Source organism: Ovis canadensis, chromosome 17 (assembly GCF_042477335.2).
Source record: "Ovis canadensis isolate MfBH-ARS-UI-01 breed Bighorn chromosome 17, ARS-UI_OviCan_v2, whole genome shotgun sequence".
In the NCBI taxonomy this organism is placed as follows: domain Eukaryota; kingdom Metazoa; phylum Chordata; class Mammalia; order Artiodactyla; family Bovidae; genus Ovis; species Ovis canadensis.
Genome location: NC_091261.1, coordinates 22,761,956 through 22,785,306, shown reverse-complemented (window position 1 = coordinate 22,785,306; position 23,351 = coordinate 22,761,956). Strand labels below are relative to the sequence as shown.

At 43.7% G+C, this 23,351-nt stretch overlaps 1 protein-coding gene across 7 annotated transcripts in view; it reads right to left on the bottom strand.

The window, feature by feature from the left end:
• ZNF827 (zinc finger protein 827) overlaps positions 1–23,351 on the bottom strand; it is a 187,993-nt gene that overhangs the window by 107,453 nt on the left and 57,189 nt on the right. For all 7 annotated transcript variants that reach the window (XM_069558545.1, XM_069558546.1, XM_069558547.1 and 4 more), the window contains exon 5: positions 4,801–5,034. In XM_069558545.1, coding sequence (XP_069414646.1) covers positions 4,801–5,034 — 234 coding nt within the window. The remainder of the gene's footprint in view (positions 1–4,800; positions 5,035–23,351) is intronic.

Sequence of the window (23,351 nt, the reverse complement as noted above, 5' to 3'; positions counted from 1 at the left end):
CTCAATATCTCTGCATTGAAGCCCTTTCTTACATAGATGACTCCCTGAACTCTATATCACTATGTATTTCAAATCCAGGACCTACCTGGATTCCTCTACAAGAGGCAATTATATTTCCCTCCAAGACTAGGTAGGGATAAATGAATATAAATCAGAAATGAATATAAATCCATGTGCCTTCCTTCTTTGAGCACGGAAAAAAGAAACCCAATATACATGTTTTGAATTAAGATCTAATGGGAGGTTTTATTTACCATGTTCAGTTCAGTTCAGTCGCTTAGTCATGTCTGACTCTTTGCAACTCCACGAATCGCAGCACTCCAGGCCTCCCTATCCATCACCAACTCCTGAAGTTCACCCAAACTCACGTCCATTGAGTCAGTGATGCCATCCAGCCATCTCATCCTCTGTCACCCCTTCTCCTCCTGCCCCCAATCCCTCCCAGCATCAGAGACTTTCCCAATGAGTCAACTCTTCGAATGAGGTTGCCAAAGTATTGGAGTTTCAGCTTCAGCATCAGTCCTTCCAAAGAGCACCCAGGGCTGATCTCCTTTAGGATGGACTGGTTGGATCTCCTCGCAGTCCAAGGGACTCTCAAGAGTCTTCTCCAACACCTCAGTTTAAAACCATCAATTCTTCGGCACTCAGCTTTCTTCACAGTCCAACTCTCACATCCATACATGACCACTGGAAAAACCATAGCCTTGACTAGATGGACCTTTGTTGGCAAAGTAATGTCTCTGCTTTTTAATATGCTATCTAGGTTGGTCATAACTTTCCTTCCATGTTAGATTAATTTAAATATCTAATTTTTCATTAATGTTTCTGAATACCTCCAGCTTCCCAGCCACTTATTTTTATGGGATTCATATTTTTAAATGGCATTCTTATCTGCCTACTTCTTGGTTCAACCACAGATGTGGTATATTGTGCATATGCATGACCAGGGAAAAGAGGGAATTTCTTTGTTTCTTTGAGTCTAGCTACTTCTCTTTTTTTTCTTTTAATTTATTGAAGTATGGCTGATTTACATTACAGCGACTCTTCTTAAAGCACAAAAGAGACCGAGTAGGTAAAACTTTGTGTCACTTAGGGCACATCATACCTGGGGTAACACATCTGCTCTTTAAGTTTTCAAAGTCACGAGACGCTGCAAATCCAGAGGTTAAGAGTGACTTGATTCTCTTAGTCTCTCTGATGTTATATAGCCTCTGAATTTGATTTCAGGATTTGGGTCTTTTTAAATCAGGACTTCTGGGAATTTTCTTTGGCAACTATATGCAGCAAAAAAGTCTGATTATCTTGGCTACCTCATGTCACATAACAACAGGTAGTCCCAGATACCCAGTGGTTTTCTTAGAGTGGGTTGCTTTCTTTATGGTAATCAATTTACTTGGCCCCAGCTGCCAGGCACTTGACTGCCCAACTAACAACTAGAAATAGGACTTTAGGCACAAGGAAGGAAGAAAACTCAGATTTTCCTAAACACACAGTGAATGAAAACTTTTGCCTTGTCACTAACACATCTGTGTTTCCCTCATGAAACAGAGATGTCAATTTGGAAAACAATATAACTACAGAGGTTTCTCCACCTAGGAAAGTTTCACATGATATCTGACCTGGCCATGAGCCCAACATCCATCATGGAGGACTTAACATAAATTAATTTAAAACTGGAAATGAGGCAGCTGAAATTGTTGACTAGTTTCCTCTTGTTAATTCGCGGAAAAGATTGAAAGAACCTAAGCTATGGCAGATCATAGTTTTGAAAGTCAAAGATATAAGTAACAGAGAAGAAAAATTCTCTTATTCCACATTTTAGGTATTCCTTGGGTCAAAACTTAAAGAAGGAAAAAAAATATACGGTGATGCATGGGACATACTTTTCTCATCCAACTCTTCTGCACCATATGATTTTCCCCAGGGGGACAGAGACTATAAAAGAAAATTAGCAAGGCAGGGACTCCCACACATAGGAATTCCTGTTGGGATATCAGATGAGAAGCAGCACTGACTACCTGCATAGACGCTACTCCTGTCTATATGGGGACAGGAAATACCACGGGAAAGGGGGGCCTGAGGACCCAGACAGGTCCTCTCCTCAGATGCCTTTCAGGGCATAAACACTGAATTGCTAAAATTATAACTTGAGGAACCACAGCATAGGAGGTTTTCTTCCTAACATCTTCCTTGTCCCAAGAGTACCAATCTGTCCGTGATTAGAAACCCCAATGCCCACTTTAAACCTAATAAAAGGTGAGGTCTCTTTACCTTTGTGGCTTAGGAATGAAAAGACACTTGTTATTTTCAAGTCACACTCCTATTTTTAGGAATGACTTGGAGACTTCTTCACAGTTTCCTGGCCACAATCTGCTAGACTGTACAAGTACCAAGTTCCAAGTGCAAAGCACTGATTGAATGCATTCCACTGCCCTGGATTACTTCTGACTAGACCACAAGCATCTAGAAGGTAGGGACTGTGGTACATATTTCTTTAACCTAAGTCAAAGCACACAGAATGCTTGGGAAATTTTTTCAGGGCAAAACATACTTATCTTAGTCTTCAAACAAGTTTTCATTTCCACAGTATGGAGCAGAGGAGATGCCTCTGGAAATATGAACGTGTCATCCATTCAACTATTGTCTTTTTTGTTTCCAAAAAGTTTGGTTGCACCCTACGGCTTTCGGGATCTCAGTTCCCAGGCTGGGGATCAAACCAGCAATGAAAGTACTCGGCAATGAAAGCAAGGAGTCCTACCCACGGGACCACCAGGGAATTTCCGATTCAACTATCGTGGAGTCCCCCAGCATGTGTATTCACTAACACTCAACATAAGCATTCAGAAGAGCCATTACTGACCACAAATATCATTAAATGTGCATGGCTGCCTAGCTGTATTCTATTTCGGGGATCTCATTACTCCCCAGGAAATGATTTCATACTTCATTGTCTCAAATCGCATCATCCAAAAGAATCAGGATAAAACGGTTTCCTTAGAGAATGTCTTTCCTTCGATCTTGTGTTTGCATATTATCTTTGGGGGCCACCCCAGCTTTCTCGGCTCGCAATGCTGGCTACACAGCAAACTCGGAAACAGAAATATTACACACTAGAATCTTACCATTAGGAGGGGACGGGAGTCACTGTTGGAAGAGAGTTAAAGTCATAATATGCAAGTCCATGTTATGAGAGAAGGAGGAGAGAGCTGTGTGACCTCCCTGAACTGACTGGAAAGCCAATAGATTACTGGATGTCACCAAGACCGTTTGACATAGGAGGGAAGGTTCAAATTATGAAAGCATGTTGGCCTGAACAAGTTTTCTTTTAAACTTGCAGCTTTTAGCAATTAGCACAACCTTGCGAGACCTCCCATTTACATAGGAGAAACTACCATCAGTTTAGGAAAATGGGGTGAGAGTAAGGATGTAATCATTGTATTATGCTTTATCTGTAACAAAATGTCCCCTGGAAGTTCCAGTGTGTTTTAAATTCACATCAAAGGAAAGAATTCTCAATCCCACCAACTGGCAAATACAGGAATTTCAACTGTTCAGATGCAATAATTTTAAGTAAATAATTATTAATTTCTTACTTTCCAACCTACCGGTCAACCAGAAACACAACTGCTGGTGAAGTGACACTAGGAAGGGGTCTCACTAATACGTTTCTTGCTTTCATCCTCCAAGCCTCGTAAATTACAAACTGAATTTACCGTCATCCAAGTAGGATCCATGCCAGCATTCTGACTTTCTAAAAATTATCTTTAAGCAGCAATGAACTAAGGAGGGGATGTGATTTGGTAAGCATTATTATTAACATAACTTTTCTTTCCCTGTTTTTAAAGTCATACTTTTGAATTTTATACTACACGTGTTTCTTGCTCTGTGCGTGTGCTAAGGCCCTTCAGTTGTGTCTGACTCTTTGCAACCCTAGGGACTATAGCCCGCCAGACTCCCCTGTCCATGGGATTCTCCAGGCAGAATACTGGAGTGGGTTGCGATGCCCTCCTCCAGAGGATCTTCCTGACCCAGGGATTAAACCTGTATCTCTTACACCTTCTGCATTAAAGAACCTGCAGGTGGATTCTTTACCACCAGTAACACCTGGGAAGCACATACTTCCAAACACACTAAATTTTTATCTGTTCTGAAGCTCATGGAACAGATATGAGACTGGGTGGGAAAAGAAATCCAAAATACATGAATTTCAAATTCTAAACCGATCTGCCAAAATTGGATAAGCTGAAATGACATTTAGATACTAATAAAAATATTGTCTCAAGAACTTAGATTAATTACTGTAATATTCCATTATGAGAAATTTCTATTTATAAAATCTCATTGCTACTCTATGGCTAATCACTTCAAGTGCCATCTTAATGGTTTATTAAGTTCAGAAAAATATTTTTAATGGTTCGTAAAGAAAATAGTACGAAAACACCAAACAGCACAAAGTCCTCTATTAGGAAGGAAAGATATTTTGATCAATTAACAGAAGTGCTTTGCATGTCATTAGAACCCATTTAAAATTATGACCTACATCATCTTAGAAAAGCAACAGTGTTTCCCAACAATTTGCAGCCACAATCAGGAAAAGAGGAGCGTATTTAACAAGACAGGTGCACCGCTAACATCCACAAACAAACTCATACACGAAACACATGAATTTAAGCCAGTCATTCCTGACTTTACCTTAATAATGCGATATTGCTGCCAACAGGCTAATGTAACCCATGGGTAGCCCAGTTGGCTTGCAAGTGATGGTATCAGTATGTGAATATTTTAGAAGAAATCAAGTACCTGATAGTTTCATGAGAAGTTCAGATGCTGCTTTAACTGACATATCCCGTCTTAGTACGTTGCCCTTTGCTTCCTGGGGCTTAAGCGTGTCCTCAGAGATGCTCGCGGCTGACACTTCAGACTCAGGGCTGAACACATAGCTGGACCGAGGCAATGTGACACTTAGGGTCTCCTCGTCCTTAGGCTCCTCTTTTACTTTAAAATTGAGATTCATGGGCTCCTTCTGATTTGCAGCTGTCAAAAGAGGAAAGGGATTACATACATATACATATATGAGAGACTATTCCTGCTCTTAGCTGCTCCCTACTTAATGAAGTTTGGAATGCATGAACACATCAAGCTAGCACCGGAGGGACCACAGCCCCATCAAAACAGGCTGAGCCCTTGGCACAAAAATACAAGACACTCCATGAGAGCAGGACTTAGGAGGGTGTGGGCTTCTGAATCTCCGGAACGTATCGTATTTCAAGAAGTGCTGTCTCTACTAAGTGTCTGGGCATTTTCTCTTTGGTTTCCCTCCATGTCTTCTTTCCAGTATTATGTCGCTGCCTCTCTGACCTCTTAGCACTCTCCCTACCTAATCCTGTTATAGAATAATGCATTCCAACAGTTACTCTGCCATAAAACATTGAATAGAAACATGTTAGTCGCTCAGTTGTGTCTGACTCTTTGTGACCCCATGGACTGTAGCCCCCCAGGCCCCTCTGTCCACGTAATTCTACAGGTAAGAACACCAGAGTGGGTTGTCATTTCCTTTTCCAGGGGGTCTTCCAGACCCAGGGACTGAACCTGGTCTCCCACATTGCAGGCAGATTCTTCATGGTCTAAGCCACCAGGGGAGACCCTAAACATTTCATGGCAATAATCCAAGCAAAACCCTAGACAGCAGTGGTCAGGTGAGAACGGAGAATCTGTCAAAGAGGAAAGCTCAGCACAGAGATGTGCTACTTTCGCCTTATCATTTAAGCTGACGCTGCTGCTGCTAAGTCGCTTCAGTCGTGTCTGACTCTGTGTGACCCCATAGATGGCAGCCCACCAGGCTCCCCCATCCCTGGGACTCTCCAGGCAAGAACACTGGAGTGGGTTGCCATTTCCTTCTCCAGTGCATGAAAGTGAAAAGTGAAAGTGAAGTCGCTCAGTCGTGTCCAACTCTTAGCGATCCCATGGACTGCAGCCCACCAGGCTCCTCCGTCCATGGGATTTTCCAGGCAAGAGTACTGGAGTGGGTTGCCACTGCCTTCTCCATAAGCTGACGCTACAGCCCCACAAAGAGTGGGGCAGGTATTTGGCTCTTTCTGGCCTTTATCTTATAGTCCAAATTATCTCCTAGCCCATAATGGGCGTTTTTAAAGGAAAAAAAAATATATTATTTTCTAAATGTAATTTTAGTTTTGCAGAGAAGCTGCACAGATGATAGAAAAAGTTCCCACACATCCGTCACCCAGAGTTTCCTAAAGTTAACATCTTACGTAACCATGGGGCATTTGTCAGAACGAAGCAATTCCCATTGCTATGATCTAAGATCCAGATTGTAGTCAGATTTCACCAGTTTTTCCACTGAAGTCCTTTTCCATTTCTAGCATGGTTGGCTGGTGTGGTGTGTGTGGTCAGAGCAAAGCTGACTGGCCTATTATGGGATGGATTCTGTGGCTTGGCTATACCACAGCAAGTCTTCCCCACTGCACTACATACTACTTCCTGGTCTTCCTGGGGAAAAACCAAGAAGGAAGACAAGCAGCCTCTGGAGCCACTTGCCACTTTCACAGGCATCTCGCTTCCCTTTAAAGGGTCATAGTAGGAAAACTTTAGGTTGGTTATATTAGGTATACTGGTATTTTGAGAAAGAAGATCTCATCCCAATACAGAAATTTCAGAAATGCTTACTAGAATGAGCCTTAAGCTGACACCTGCTTAACAAAGAAAAATAATAAAAGGATAAATCCCCAACGCAAACACCTATCACCCCCTGCCCACCACCTGCCTCCAGCCAATAGGTAAGCACCAAGTCCTTTCTTTCTGTCTCATGCCCCACTAAGAATATTTATTCTGGAACCAGAAGTTCACACAGACCAGCCTATTTGGAAACTGGACCCCAGAAGGCTAGAGACCTTTGGAAGTTTTACTACCAGAAAGATGAAGTGTGTGTGCATGCTCAGTTGTGTCCGACTCTTCGTGACCCCATGGACTCTAGCCCACCAGGCTTCTTCATCCATGGGATTTTCCAGGCAAGAATATTGCAGTGGGTTGCCATTTCCTTCTCCAGGGGATCTTCCCGGACCAGGGATAGAACCCACATCTCTCGTGTGTCCTGCACTGGCAGGCAAGTTCTTTACCACCACGCCACCCGGGAAGTCCAGACAGATAAAGAGCTAGGACTGAAACCCAGGTCTGCGGATTGTCCACTTTGTACCCCTTCCCACCTCCATCACACCATCCCTCCATCTCTGGTCTCTGTGTTACACCAACACTTGAATGGAACTTGACCTTCACGCCTTTGCTAAAATACCACCCTCTCGATGAAGGCCCTGACCATCCTAATCAAGACTGCCACCCCCACCCCCACAGTACCCCCAATCGCTCTTACCCAACTTCAACTTTCCTTTTTACTCCAAAATGTTTATCACCGGAAAACACTTCACTGTGGACTGAATTTTGTCTGCCCACCTCCCCGGATACATATATGGAAGGCCTAACTTCCACTGTGACTGTATTTGGAGACGGGGAGGTAATTGGCTAAATGAGGCCGTTAGGGTTGGGTGTGACCCTGAGACAATATGATCGGTGTCCTGAGAATGAACGCAGCACAGAGGATGTGCACACACAGAGTAAAGACCACGAGGGACACGGCAAGAAGGCAGTCATCTCAGAGCCGAGGAGAGAGGCCTCAGGAGAAACCAAACCTGCCCGCACCTTGATCGCGAACCTCCAGAATGATGAGAAATACATTTCTGTTGTGTGAGCCACCGAGGCCGTGGTATTCTGCCAAGACAGCCCCAACAGACGAACCCATACCACATCATTCTCTCGTTTATTATGTTAACAATTTATGGTCTACTTCTCCAATGCCAGTGCAGGACACACAAGAGATGTGGGTTCTATCCCTGGGCCAGGAAGATCCCCTGGAGAAGGAAATGGCAACCCACTCCAGTATTCTTGCCTGGAGAATCCCATGGATGGAGGACCTTGGTGGGCTACAGTCCACGGGTCGCAAAGAGTCAGACACGACTGAGCGACTTCACTTTCTCCAATTCAAAGATAGGTTTTCATGAAGGCGATGACCTTTATGGGGTTTCATTTCTTTTTAATTTTCTACTTCCTCCCTCAAAAAATTCTTTTTATTGTGAAATAAAATGTCATTCAAAAATGTGCATAAAACAGATATGTAGAGTTTAACAGGTAGTTACAAAGTGAATGACACTGTAAAAATCCTTTTGGGTCAAGAAATAGAAAAGCCCTGTTTACTTAACAAATAGGAAGCTCATGTGTCGGGCTGGTGGGCCTCTGGGCTCCACTTTATGAAGAGAGGTGTGTCTGTCACGGGCACCCTTCCTGAGGTCTGGGGAGTACGTTCACGCTCAGCCGCTACAGCCGTGTCTGACTCTTTGTGACCCCATGGACCGCAGTCTGCCAGTTTCCTCTGTCCATGAGATTCTCCAGGCACGTATGCTGGAGTTGGTTGCCATGCCCTCCTCCAGGAGACCTTCCTGACCCAAGGATGGAACCTGCATCTCCTGCATTTCCTGCACTGCAGGTGGGTTCTTTATCCACTGAGCCATCTGGGAAGCCCAGGGAGTATGTGAAGCTTTTCAAAAGTGAGCTAGGATGGATAGCGGATGCTCACTGCATCCTGTCTACTTCCCATCATCACAGGCAATGACCTTTTTTTATAAATGCTGATGTACCTTGAATGTGTAGAACGGGGCTTGGAACAACACAGCAGCAGCAGCAGTACCTTGAATGTGTAGAACAGGGCCTGCAACAACACTTAGTAGGTGCTCAACATATATTTGTTGAATGAATAAAATATGTTGGTCACAAATCAGTGACATCTCTTGGCACTCCATTACAACTCATGGTAAACAAGAACCATGAATCCCAAAATATTTTACCTAAGGCAATCAGAAGTGCTTTCCCAAGGTATCATTAGATCTGGGATAAAACTTCCCAGCCCAGAGAAAGCTAAAGGCTCTGCTACTACACTACAACTCTCATTGAGGTGTCTCTGAATGATTACTTGGACTTTGGTATTACTAAAGGAGGAACCCAGAAGAATCTCCAGAAAACTGCTGAAAATCTAGTCCACTGGGGAGAATGCCATTGGAAACCAAACCCAGGAAAACAAAGCCGTGCCTAGAGCAATGTTCAAGCACGTGTTTTGGACCTGTACAGAAGGTAACTCCTAAGAGAATCCTGTTTGTTTAGCACATTTCTCCCCTTTCAACTACTTCTGGAGGGCTTTTTACCAGCCATTTCCTAAAGTTTCTCTCACCTAAGCCTTTCTTCCAGAATCCTTCATAAAACATTTTCCAAGAGTATCCTAATTTAGTGGACACAGAGTAATTAAATAGATGCTGTCTATTAAGTCTGTAACTTCAGTTCTTTGGGAAGGAACAAAACAAAGTGAGTGGTTATGTATTTTTAAAAATGCTTTCAGTTCAGTTCAGTCGCTTAGTCGTGTCCGACTCTTTGTGACCCCGTGAATCGCAGCACGCCAGGCCTCCCTATCCATCACCAACTCCCAGAGTTCACTCAGACTCACATCCATTGAGTCGGTGATGTCATCCAGTCATCTCATCCTCTGTCGTCCCCTTCTCCTCCTGCCCCCAATCCCTCCCAGCATCAGGGTCTTTTCCAATGAGTCAACTCTCACATGAGGTGGCCAAAGTATTGGAGTTTCAGCTTTAGCATCACTCCTTCCAAAGAACACCCAGGACCGATCTCCTTTAGGATGGACTGGTTGGATCTCCTTGCAGTCCAAGGGACTCTCAAGAGTCTTCTCCAACACCACAGTTCAAAAGCATCAATTCTTCGGCACTCAGCTTTCTTCACAGTCTAACTCTCACATTCATACATGACCACAGGAAAAACCATAGCCTTGACTAGATGGACCTTTGTTGGCAGTGCTTTAGATCTGCATATTTTATTTTTGAAACTTAAAAAAATTCTAAGGTGAGGCTAGGAAAGAGATAAGAAACTGCTGGAGCCCTAGAAACAAATCCCAACTATTGGAGAGGACAACCATTGAGCGAATGTTCTCTGAAGGTATAAGGTAAGCTTTTGGGAGCATTAGTCAGAACACATGCTATATAAGATTTAATGGGAAAAAAAGATATTTGGCATTGTTAGCACAACCCAAATTTAACAGAATTGCAATGACACTTAAAAAAAAATACACAAGCTGTATGTTGCTGTTTTTGTTGCTATTTTATAAATTTGCAAGGTACTTTATACCTGGTTTTCATTCTGACAATGTCAAGAATGGCATAAAATGAGCAATGTGCTAGGGAGATATAAATGTAGCTAATGACATATCAAAAAATATGTGGGAAACCCTCATTCGTCCAAGTTTAAATTTCCCAAACACTTGGGTCTAAATAGATGATATAAAAATAGCAATATGAAGGCTACACTGCTTTCTTTCAATTACCAGAAATATTTGCACTGAGAATAGTATATAAAGCCTTATATTTTAAAATTAATATGACAATAATTGCCATCATTTTTTACTATTGTACTTTAAAAAAACCTATTATCTTTTACAGAGAAAGGTAGAACTAAAGATGTTGTCTTTCTCTTTGGAGAAATTGCTAGAGAAAAGCAGTAATTTATGACTCACCACCTAGTCTTTGCTTCAGTCTTACCACTAAGAAGATCTGTGCACATATGGAACTCAATTCATAAAGAACTTTCACAGCAACTGCCTTGACTTCTGTTTATGTATCTTAAAGGTTCCAGACACTCGACTTAACGCAGCAAGGAAGCCCAACTAACCAAGAGACCCCTGTCTCTCACTGTTCAAGCATTTTGTGACCTGAGAAAATTATGACTAAAAATTATGTATATCTGTTAAGTCAATGCACTCAACAGAGCTGGGTTGCCACTGAAAGGAAATAAATCAGTTTTTTTTCTAAATCAGGATTTAGAAAGGATTCAAGATAAATGCTAATATGGGAAGGGAATGGGGAAGGCACTAGGATAAAATGATTCCAAGTTTCTAATTCTAATAGGCCAGCATTAATGAGTTGTAAAAGGAACCATCGTTCTAGCAAGGTGTCATCAGTATCATCAATACACACTTAGATTCCATCCAAGCCCCTCCCATCTCTGACCCCAGTACAATGCTATATAACTTCCTTAAAGACCATTATTTGGAGACTTCCCTGGTGGTACAGTGGCTAAGACTCTATGCTGGGCCTGGGTTCGATCCCTGCTTAGGGAACTAAATCCCACACATCACAACTAAGAGATTGTATGTCACAACTAAAGATCCCATGTACCACGACTAAGACCCAGCACAGCCAAATAAATAAAATATATATTTTTTAAAGACCACTATTTGTTTTAATGACACACACAAATAGCATTTGAATTGTTATACAGGAATCGATCGATCCATCAACCACAGGAGACAAGTATTATTACCATCTTCATCTTAGAGGCAGAGAAGGCAATGGCACCCCACTCCAGTACTCTTGCCCGGAAAATCCCATGGACGGAGGAGCCTGGTGGGCTGCAGTCCATGGGGTTGCACAGAGTCGGACATGACTGAAGCAACTTAGCAGCAGCAGCAGCAGCAGCAGCAGCAGCAGCAGCATCTTAGAGGTGAAGGAACCAAGGCCCCAAGAGGTTAAGGGCCTGACTCCTTCAAATCAGACACTAGACTTCAGGGTTTCTTGCTAAAAACGCACCCAAGCTCTCTCCTTTCTCTCCGACACAGTCCAAGTGCCTTTAAGGATACTGAGCCAAGCAGTTGCACCGTGGGCGTTGGACAGAAGTGATCTGGCGTGAACTAAGCATCGTTAGTGAGAAATGAGGAAAGGGTGGGATGTAACCTGAAAGAAAGGGACATTTTCTGGTAGGGAAGAATTTTCTCAAGATCTAAGAGGGCGGGAGAAGAAGAGTTTGCAACATGACTGCTTCTGTTTCGCCTTGTCCATTCCCTCTGGTGAAGGAAAAGGACACTTTCCCTGAGTTTAATAAGACAGAGCTCGCTTTCAGTTCAGAGTATGGCAGTTTTGTGACTACTGAGCTGCTCCATGAAAAAGTTAGGCCATTGAGAATTTTATTTACTACCTCCCCTAAAGCAGAGCCAAAGACTCTTGGACCAGGAAGGGACTGCAGATGGGTGGTTTTCAAAGTATTCCAAGGAACCCTAGGTCAAGCTTCAGGGGTTCCAAAAAATATCAGTTTCAAAGTGAAGCTTTTAAAATTATTTAACTTAATTTAAAAGCTCATTTTAAAATGTGGATCCTTAGCTCTGTTATATATAAAATGTCCTCTCACTGGAGGCCACTGATAGGTTAACTTACGCTAACAAGTTAATTCAGTCTGGTGTATCACTTGTTCTTCCTGCCTCATAGGAGTGGCAGCATTTTGGTTATATGTGGCTTCCCCAGTGTCTCAGTGGTAAAGAATCCATCTGCAATGCAGGAGACACAGGAAATGCGGGTTTGAGCCCTGGGTCAGGAAGATCCCCTGGAGGAGGGCATGGCAACCCACTCCGGTATTCCTTGCCTGGGAAATCCCATGGACAGAGGAGCCTGGCAGGGGACAGTCCACGGGGTCACAAAAGAGTCAGATATGAATAAAGCAACTGAGCACATGCACTAAGCTTTCCAAAAATTCAGGCCTATGCATGTAAAATGTACAATTATGGCATCAGTAGGGTCTACATGCATGCCTTAAATCAGGCTTTCTCAACCTCAGCAACACTGACATTCTGGGCTGGGTAATTTGCTTTAGGGAAATTATCCTATAAATAGAAGGGGGTCCAGGAGCATTCCTAGCCTCTACCCATTATATGCCAACAGCATTTCCCAGCCATGAAAACCATTTCTCTAGACACTGCAACTACCCCCTGAGCATGCCTCTGGTGGAGGAACGCTGCCTTAACCTAGATGTAAGAAAAGTTTCCAGTGCGTCTACTGTGATGAAGCTTCTGACCATGGCTGACAGACATAAACATGTTCACATATGCAGATATAGTTGGTGCTGTCATTTATAGGGCACTTAGTGTGGGCTTCCCTGGTGGCTCAGAGATTAAAGCGTCTGCCTGTGATGCAGGAGACCGGGGTTCAATCCCTGGGTCGGGAAGATCCCCTGGAGAAGGAAATGGCACCCCACTCCAGTACTCTTGCCTGGAGAATCCCATGGACGGAGGAGCCTGGCGGGCTACAGTCCACGGGGTCGCAAAGAGTCGGACACGATTGAGCAACTTCACTTTCACTTAGTATGGGCCAGGGAGTATTTGGATTAATTTATCTGATCCTTTCAACAACCTCTTGAAGTAGTACTACCATTGTTCCCACTGTGTAGATGAAAAAAGAGATTAAATAAACTTTCAAATATCAGTTAAGAAGAGTAATGAATGCTCATGTGTGTGCAATTGTGTTTAACTCTTTTCGACCCCATGGACTGTAGCCCACCAGGCTCCTCTGTCCATGGGATTTCCCAGGCAAGAATGCTGGAGCGGGTAACTATTTCCTTCTTCAGGGAATCTTTCCAACCCAGGGATCAAACCCACATCCCTTGAGTCTCCAGCACCAGCAGGCAAATTCTTTACCACTAGCACCATCGGCAAAGCAACTGAGTAATAACCAAATAGTTAATATAGAATTTTAGATAGCTTTAGGGCCTATTGAAAGTTTAGGATGGTTTGTGTCTGCCCTTTATTATGATAAAGAATAAGGGCAGTTGCTAAATGTGTCAACTTAGAAGCAAAACCTTTTTATTATCATACTCTCAAGCAGCTGAACAAATTTAATTAAAGGGATCACAAAATTACAAGGTGAATTGTTAAAAATATTATCTCATTTGTCACAATGCCCTTGTGTAAATGATATTTCTTGAAGCTGCAATCAGCAAAATAAATTTATAGAAACATACTAGATGCTAATACTGCTCATAACACTCATCATAACACTAATTTTATGTTTGGGGCTTATCACTTAGCAACTTTTTTCTAATTGCTGGACTTTTAGAAGAAATAAATATAATAAATGAGAACGTAAAAGATTAAATTTTTAGATACATAAATTATGTATTTTTTGTGCTTTATATATTGAGTCTGCACATTAAGATTTTGCTTGATAAAAATGGATTTAATTGTTTAAAAACAAACACACAAAATGAAAATCACTGCTGTTTTTCAACCCATTATTTTACAATAAGAAAATACAGTCTCAGAGAATGATACAGGCTTTTTAAAGTCATACAGCTCATTCATGATAGAATCAGAGCTCAACTCTCCAGATTACAAATCAGGGCTGTTAAGAGTGACCCAAGTTCCCTTGTAACCATATGTAAGGATGTATGATCTGTTTGGGTATCTGGGATTTTTTTTTTTTTTTTGACTACTTGATGCCCTTGGTGTGAGAAGAAAATAAATTGCCTCCTGAAGTCATAAGGAAAGCCAAGATTTCATTAAATAATAGCTAATAACAATGAAGCATATTATAGTCAAATAGAAGGTTTCAAACATTAGCTAAATATTTTCAGATCTTGTTCTCTCATAAGGTAAACCACTTAATTGGTCTTAAGTCATTTTATATTTAGTGTTTAGGAAAGTCTTAACCATCTTATATTTCTCATTATATTTCATTACATTTTTTATCCCCATATGAGCTAATCCTAAGTCACACTTCAGGATCTATGTCCCCAGACCAGGACCACGCAAGTCTCCTGTGAAGCTACTGCGATTATAGACATAGTAACAAAGAGAAAACAAAAGTGCCTCTGGAGCAAGGTCAAGGGTAATAACAATAAGCAACACCACAGACCTTTAAAATAAATAAATAAAGCTTTTCTCTGATCCAAACTATTCCAAGCCACACACAATGAGCAAGCGTGGCTATCTGCAGTCAGCACTTAACAGAGAGGATCTCTCCCTTGTCAAAAGCAGGAAGAGCCAGTACTGAAAAACCAATCAAGCCTCAAGCCAGGAGTAAACGGGAAAGAAAACTGCATTGTAAATTCATGCTATTAACATATCAAAAAAAAATTGTACAGAAAGTGGTGAAGTGACTTATATGTAGGAACAGCTTGGGGTGACTTGAGACCAGAAAGAAGAAAAACTAATGATTGGATAACAGATTTCCAGCACTTTCCAGGGAAGTCGGTGCCCATCTGCCCCAAATGACATCTCCTCTTGATGGCCCCACCTGTCATTTTAAATGACTATACGTTTGGTTCACACACCGATATTGTAATGTTTTGGTTTTTTTTTTTTTTTGTCTTCATGCAACACCCACCCAGAGAGTCTGAAGAACTCCACCAAACGATGATTGTGATTTCTCTCCCTGAAAATCCACCTGTTTTGTCATGTGACTCCACAGCTCCTGCCATTAAGAGGTGGAGATTCTCCTGCCCTTTGAATCTGGGCTGCAGTTGTGGTTGGCTTTGATCACTGGAAGGTGGTGGAAGTGATGCTGGGCCGGTTCTGAGTCCAACCCCCTGAGGCCAGAAGCACTGCTGCTCTATCCAGCTGCCACATGGGCGAGCTCAGGCAAACCCACTGAAGGATGGAAAACCCTGGGGAACACAGAGAGGCCATCCCGGCCAGAGCCATCTGAGACCAGCCATGCCCCAGCAGCCTGGCAAGGTCCTGTGACCGATGAGTCAGGCCAGGAGAGACCTGAAGAAACACCCTGGGCAAAGACGCCCGAGCTCGTGAGCTAAGTGAACGGCTATTGTGTTGAGCTGCTAAATTGCAGACAGGCTGTTACTTAACTGCATGCAAGACTCTGGTTCCTAGACTTGGCCCTACCAGCCGAGTTCCTGGTCAACACCAAGGTACTCACACTGTTGGAGGCTCCCTTTTGCTTTCTTTCCATGGATCATCTTTTCCATCCAGCCTCTTGACAGCACTACAGAGTTGGTTGTGAATTTGAAAATCTTTCTCTTTCTAAGTGAAGTAGCATCACAACCTCTGAAAACCTGACTTCCAGAATAGATACGACTAATGAAACATCTTTCTTATCATCTACCACAGAATGCACTGTGGACGATACTGTACAAAGATAAAGACATTAAAAAGGAAATATTATCTCTTCCTGAACCCTGCCCACCCCCCACCACCCCGCCCAGCAATCTGAAACAGAGCTGAAGAGGCAAGACTAAGACACAATCAATAATACAACTACCAACCTGGGTCTTAAGACTCAGCGGAGGTGACAGCACAGTGAGCAGAATTGGGGCGGGGACAGTAGGGGCAGGTATCACAGCAAGGAGCCTCAATATTGCTAGAAATTCTCTACAAAGATACAGAACCACTGGGGGTCAGAGGTGCATTAAACTAGTTTTTTTCTTTCTTCTTTTTTTTGCGAGGATCTTTGTTCCTCAACCAGGGATCAAACATGTGCCCCCTGCAGTGGAAGCACAGATTCCTAACCTCTGGGCCACCAGGGAATCTCCTAGTTATTTTAGTTTTAATAATATTATTAATTCTTTTTAGAACCTCCCCCCCTCCCTTTTATCTAACAGGAGAAGGATACATGGAACTCCATGGTTCAAATGACCAGACTCCTGGAGCATGACTGAAGGCAGGTAAATGGAAATGATGGGGTGTGTCTATGCGCTGGTGAAGACTCAGCATTTTTCTTTAGAGGGGATACAGTTGCTCAGTAGAAAGGAGCCAGGGCTGGGCACAACCTGACGTCAGAAGCACTGGAAAGGTCCATTAACGCCTTGGCAGCCTGGAAGGGGGATGCTCCTAGGGTGGCGAGAGGCATCAGGGAGGGAGCCGGAGGGGCAAGCTGATTACACGTGAGGGTGACGGCCCCCAGAGAGGCTGCCCTCCAAAGGACAGACTGTGGGTGTATTTTGAAGACACAAAAAATTTAACCAGATTAGTGACTGAATTAGCATGCATTAAAAAGGATGCCATGGTTTGAAGCCAAGGAAAATAAACAGTAAAGCAGACGGAGGTCAAAAGACACTTCGCTCAACAGAGAAAAAAAAAAAAAATTAGGTAATAGCTCATTAAGTGCTCAGGAGCCAAGCTTTGCCGTTAGGCAGTTTGCTCTATCCCTTGCCTCTGAAACTTTCTAAGCCTCAGCTTCCTGGTCTATAAAATAGGTTTAACATTAATTGGGCTATTGGGAGGGTTAACTGAGAAATTACATCGAGTCGTTGGCACAGCGCCTGGCTCACTGTAAACCCATCTGATCAGTAATAAGGCTCAGGACGATAGCAGAAGCAGCAACAAGAGTAACAACAGCAGTGAGTGGAAGAAAATGCAACTTCTGAGGGAAGGCAGAAAATGACCCGGATTCAGTTGTGCAGAAACACAGACTTTGATCAACTTTCCCAAGTCTATCAAGATACAAAGTTACTCTGTGGACAATTCTAGAACCAGGTAAACCTTATCCAGCACAGTGAGGAAAGAAATGTCTGGATTCCAGTGGCAGCACCTCTATACTACTGACTTGCTGTCTTGATTTCCTCAACTACATGCTTGTTACAAGATAACTGTATTTGAAGGCACACCGTAACTGGCCTTACCACCACCGCTCTATTTGAACTAAACAATGGGTGAGAAGCCTAAGAGCCTTAGTACAGTTTCTAAGGTATGAGATTCAGAGAAGGGCTCCCTTGCTGGGGCCTCTGACTTTACTACAACAACAAGGACAGAGGGCAGAGCCAACTTCTGGTTTCACCACTTCTTACTTAGTGATTTGGCAGAGGGGATGCTGGAGCCTGACTGCCTGGATTGGAACCCCAGTCCCAACTCCTATTAGCTGTATAAACATGACCCAGTGTCTTAGCCCCTGTTTCTCAGTTTTCATCTGTACAATGGGAACACTAATAGTGTCTTCCTCTAGGGTTGTTTGAAGTTCAACTGGGTTCACTGGCTTGGAGCAGGCACTGTGCTAACTAGCATCACTGACTCAATGGACAGGAGTTTCAGCAAACTCCAGAAGACAGAGGAGGATGGAGGAGCCTGGCGGGGTCACAAAGAGTCAGATGTGACTTAGCAACTGAACAACAACAATAACAAGGCACTAAGCAACTGATTGTTCAGGAAAAACCATAAACAATTAGTCAGTGTCACAAATCCTCCATCCCTGGAAGCCTGAGCACGTGAGTGTGTGACTCCAGGCCCCATTTTCTTGTAACAACCACCTGCCCCCTTTTGTGACTCAGATCAGCCCCTGTCTCGTGGAGTTGCAAGTCACTGAAAAACAGGAAAGAGCCACATACTCTCTCTCACACAAATCACCCACCAGTTCGGTAAAATCCAGGATTTCAACAAAGAGGGAGGCCCCTTAAAGTGGCTTCTGACACGAGGAATTTTAGTCACATGATCAGTTGAGTGCTCATCATGAGAAAAGCCAGGCAGGCTTAAGAAAGGCCACACTGAAGATGCAAAGGAAGGCTGCCCAAAATAAACCTTTCTGGAAGGCATTCTTAGGCAAAAGGAGAGCTCTGCCTAATGGCAGTGAAACCTAAGGTCATGAATGGCAGAAAACTGACTTTTCTTTGGAAGAAAGATGCTAAGATGTTTGACAGCCAATCAGAGTCAGCAGGTAATAAGGATGCCTCGTTTACAGGCATCTCCTGGCTCCCTCCTTCTTCGGCAGCACAAACAAAGGTATCACTGGATAAGGAGCTGCCCTTTACAGACAAATCGTATTGTAATTACAGATGCATAAAATTCTGGGAAATAGATGGAGGTGGCAGAGCAAAGGCCCATGGGAACCCGCAAGATACAACACAAACATTCACCAGTTCCCCGTTGTTGATTCAAGAAAACCTTTGCCATTTTACCGCTGAGCTCCTAACACATTTGAAACAATTCAGCTCGGACTCATTTGCAAGTCAGTGCTTTCTGAAATCCACCTCTCATGGTTAAGATGTTTTCAGCCTCAATTTTATGAAATTAATAGAATGCGGGAGACAGAACATTTTTTTGGCCAGTTTCCAAACTAAAAATAGTTGAAATGACTTGTATCTTTTTATTTTCAAAAAACCCAGTACAAGAAGATTAAAAAGATATTCACAGCCAACAACTGAGGTGCCAAGTTTCTGTCAACTGCTTGGTTCTAATTTGGAGAGTTAGATTTACATGTGATAGCTTGAAAAGTGTGTTTTTTCAGAAAGAGAAGTGATGTAAGGCCACAGCAGGCAACTTTTAATCAGGCGTCTAATGATGATCCTCCCAGTTCCTAGATGTTACAGATGAGTCTCAAGATTTTCTAATTCTAACTGCAGAACATCCAGATGCTTGTTTTAATTCTCCTGTCATGTGGCCCCACGAGGGGAAACATGGGGCTCAATGACCATGACTCAGCCAGGCCTCCAGTTCAGGTCAACCTTGACCCAACCCACAGCACCAGGCCCTTTTCAGGGTCTAGGACAGAGAGAGCTGTACTGAAAAAAAACTACAACTATACTGGAAACAAACAAACAAAACAGGTATCAAGTGCAGCTTCCACGTCAGTGGTCCTTAGGCCTTGCTGCATTTTTAGAATCATCTGAGGATTTTAAAGAAAACTCCAATGTTTAGGTCCTACTCGAGACCAACGAAATCATAATTTCTGGCAGTGCGGCTGGACCCTGGCATGTAAAAAACAAAAGCTTCCCAGGTAAGTCTAATGTCAGTCAAGGTGAACACTGCTGCTAGACTAAGGGGAGATGGCACAGAACTGTAGGAATTTAACCTCCTCTCCCTTGCAAAGCCCCAGCCACGTGGCTACTGAAGCCCTCGCCCCGACATGAGACAGTCTGCCTCTGTCTTCTGGATTCCAAGAGAGATCTGGGCAAACACGCAGGCTGCAGCCCTCAAAGGCTTGTTTCCTAGGCTGAAACGCAGAGCAGAGTTTTCAAAATTATCTTTGCCATCATCCCAGAAAGCCATCAGCAAGGGCTGCCCCATCTTCTCCTCCGAGGCAATTACAGTGCTGAGCCTGGGAAGCCTTGGTCCTAGGAAACGTTAATCTCGAAGGACTTAGGAATGTTAAGGGTGGGCTCAGGCAGGAGAAGACTGGATAGCTTGGGGAAGGGGTTTGATTTCACAATCACAGATGCTGGGAAACCTCAAAATGGGGATTGGGATGGGCGGCCTTCGAGTCCCCTTAAAACAGCATTCCACCAGCGATTTTTAATACTCCTGTGTATGTTCAGTTGCACAGCGAGTCTGTGGTTCCATGGACTGTAGCCCGCCAGGCTCCTTTGTCCATGGAATTCTCTAGGCAAGAATACTGGAGTGGGTTGTCACTTCCTACTCCAAAGGGATCTTCCCGAACCAGGGATCAAACCCACTCTCTTGCATCTCCTGCATTGGCAGGCAGATTCTTTACCCCTAGCAACACCTCGGAAGCCCTTTCATCCTCCTGGGTTCTCTTAAAGTCATTTGTGTGTTGAACGTGTGTTGAAGGAGCAAGAAAGACTCCCCTTAGTCACCAAGCAAGAAAGAATCAAGTGTTCTCCATCTCGCTTTTGAAAACAAGACGATACGGACACGCTTGAATTTGTCACTGTGCTCCAGTTCTGCAGTGACGTGGCTGGCAGAGGCTCCCAGCCCCGGTGTCCACAAACAGCTGCACCCAGGGTCCCAGCAGGTGCACGCACAGAGCCTGGCTCAAAAATCCAAGATGAGAACAATGGCACCGTTATGAGGCTGGGGGACGAGGCCCAATGCTAACCCGACATCTGATAAGGGAAAGAGCTAGAAGCTCAGCCACAGCTCCCCGGGGTCTGGCCCTTTGGTCCTGGGATCACAGCCACGGACACAGCCAGGTGGAGTACCCTGGCGAGAGCCGCTATCAATTATAGGACTCTGATCAACCAGACAGCAAGTGGAAGAAAAAAATAATAATCACCCCTTCTCCCCTGAAAATGTATTCCTTTCCTTTCCACGTCTCTTCTCCTCCCGTGGGCTGCGCTGTACTGTCACCAAGTTTACATTTACATCCAAATATGCACACACACAAAAATTACCGATGCATCTCACTCCCCGGTGACTTTCTAACAGGTTGCTAGGTAACAGTGCACACAAGTCAGGTTTCAGGACCTCTAGTAAGCCACCATAAAATAGCTGCACGGGCCTTTTGCATAAACAGCGTGCATTTGTTATCTGTTTTCTTATGCCCGTTGATCAGTCGGTAAATACTGCGACTGCCAAACCCGTAAACAAGTCCCCGTTAATAGCCGACTGAGAAAACAGATCAGAGGAGAAGGCCTGGGCGCATGGCTTTCCACCCCAACCATCCGACTGGCTTTGCCTCTTGTGTTTCTCCTGTTTGCAAGCCTGGCTTGCAGCAGTCACAGGTCTTACCTCACACTCCCTGAGACTGCGTCCGTGGGGCACTCATAGCTAAGCCCACCAGAAGTCGTGTATTATCAAGCCTTCCTCCACCCTCTCTCACCTTCCTCAACATTTAAAAACTTTCTGGAGTCCTGGAGTAAAGAAGGCACCTTCTTCCTACGAGCTACTCACCCCTCCGGTTTCCCCCTTGTCTGCTAAGTAAGGAAATGTCCCATTTAGCCATCCTAGGTGAATACGCCCACCACGGCATTCCTTCCCTTGAGGAAGCACTAGAAGAGCCCAGAGAAGGAGCCCCTTTGGCTCTGACATGGGTGGGACATACTATCAAGAAAGAACCAGTGCTCTCCCAGAAGTGAAAATTGAAGGTTCTCCAGAAAAACGAAACCCAGAAGCCTACACTTTCCCCACATCTCCAAAGACGTTTCTATATAAGATGCAGAGTCTTCAGGAGCACATGTTCCCTAGGCTGGGACGGGAGAGGAGAATGCAGGGACCGATCACTGTTTGTTGCTGTGGTCCAGGCACCTGACTTCCAGCCGCTTGGCCATCACGGTGTAGGGTATGCTCACCAGTCGTGCGGGGTAGGGTGCCTCCCTGTGACACTCCATCTCAGTTCTTTCTGCGATGCCTCACTTCCATCCCCTGCCTTTCCTTATTTCTCCCAACCAGCCCTGAGCACTCCTGAGGGGCACAGACCTGGGGTGATGGGAACATTCCAGAAGACCTGATTGACGTGTCACTGAGCAAAGGGACTTCAGAGTGAAGCAGAACCTCTAATTCACCTGGTGGTGACATTTAGTGAAATTTGACTCACAGTCCATTTAAAGGAAGGTGGTCACCAATTATTCTCCATTTAAAAGGGTATTGTCAATCTCCAAAGAGCTGAAATGGCATTTGGAAATCATGGTGGGGCCTGCCGTCTTTACTGAGAGACAGAACCAATTCTCAGCCGACCTTTCCCCACCCTCTACATCTCTTTAAAAAAAATAATGAGGAGCCGCACAGGCCCACAATATGTTTTCTCATCACAAAAAAGTCAGGAAAAACAGTGCTCCTTTGGCATCATGACACTCCCTGTTCAGTTCCACAACTTAATCCAAGAAATTGGGGGGGAGGAGGAGGAAAAAAAACCTAAATGAAACATCATGTACAATTCGATGGTGAAAGTGGTATCAATTAGTAATACATTTTTATGACATACTACAACTTCTTTCTAAAAAGCATTGAGGCAGCTGCAAAAGAACATTAACAATTTGTTAAACTTCCACTTTACATGAGGTTCCTAGTGCAGTTATGTTCACAGAGACAGAAAGTACAATAGTGATTACCAGGGCAGAGCGGAAGGAAGAATTCTTGGTTAATGGGTACAAGGCTTCAGTTTGGGAAGATGAAAAAGTTCTGAAGACAGATGGTAGTGATGGTTACAAAGCAATGTAAATGTACTTGATGCTAAGGAACTGCATACCTGAAAATGGTTACAATGGCAAATTTCATTTTTTTTTTTTTACCACAATGAAAAACTTTCCATTAGAAAAAACAAAACCTAAAGATAATTTTATCATCTGCTCAAATTTTAAAACTCTAAAAACTTTCTAATAGTACTCTGTGTATATGTCCTTTAGAATCTTTTACATCAAGGCAATCGTGAACTTGAGTATACGCAAAGCAAGATGTCCTGCACAAGCCCTTTCAAAGAACCCAGTGGAGAGACAAGTCAAATACGGTTTAAGGTCAGTGGAGAGACAAGTTAAATAGGGCTCAAGGTCACACAAAGAACTGTCACCAACCTGGCTCCCCTGTGACCTGTCCCCCACAGCAAGGACCCGTAACAGGGGAAAACCAGAAAGAAATCAACAATCTCTGTTGTTTTGAGACCCAAACCATAGCCATGCCTACTTCCATAGGACTGTTTAAAAAAAAAAATAGTCTCAAGGAGAAAATGTATGAGCGTGCAGACAATTGTCATTTAGAGGGACCTTGAGATCACCTGGTCCTACCAGCTCATTGTAAAGCTACGAATACTGGTAGATAGAGAGAAAATGAGAGAGAGAGAGAGAGAGAGAGG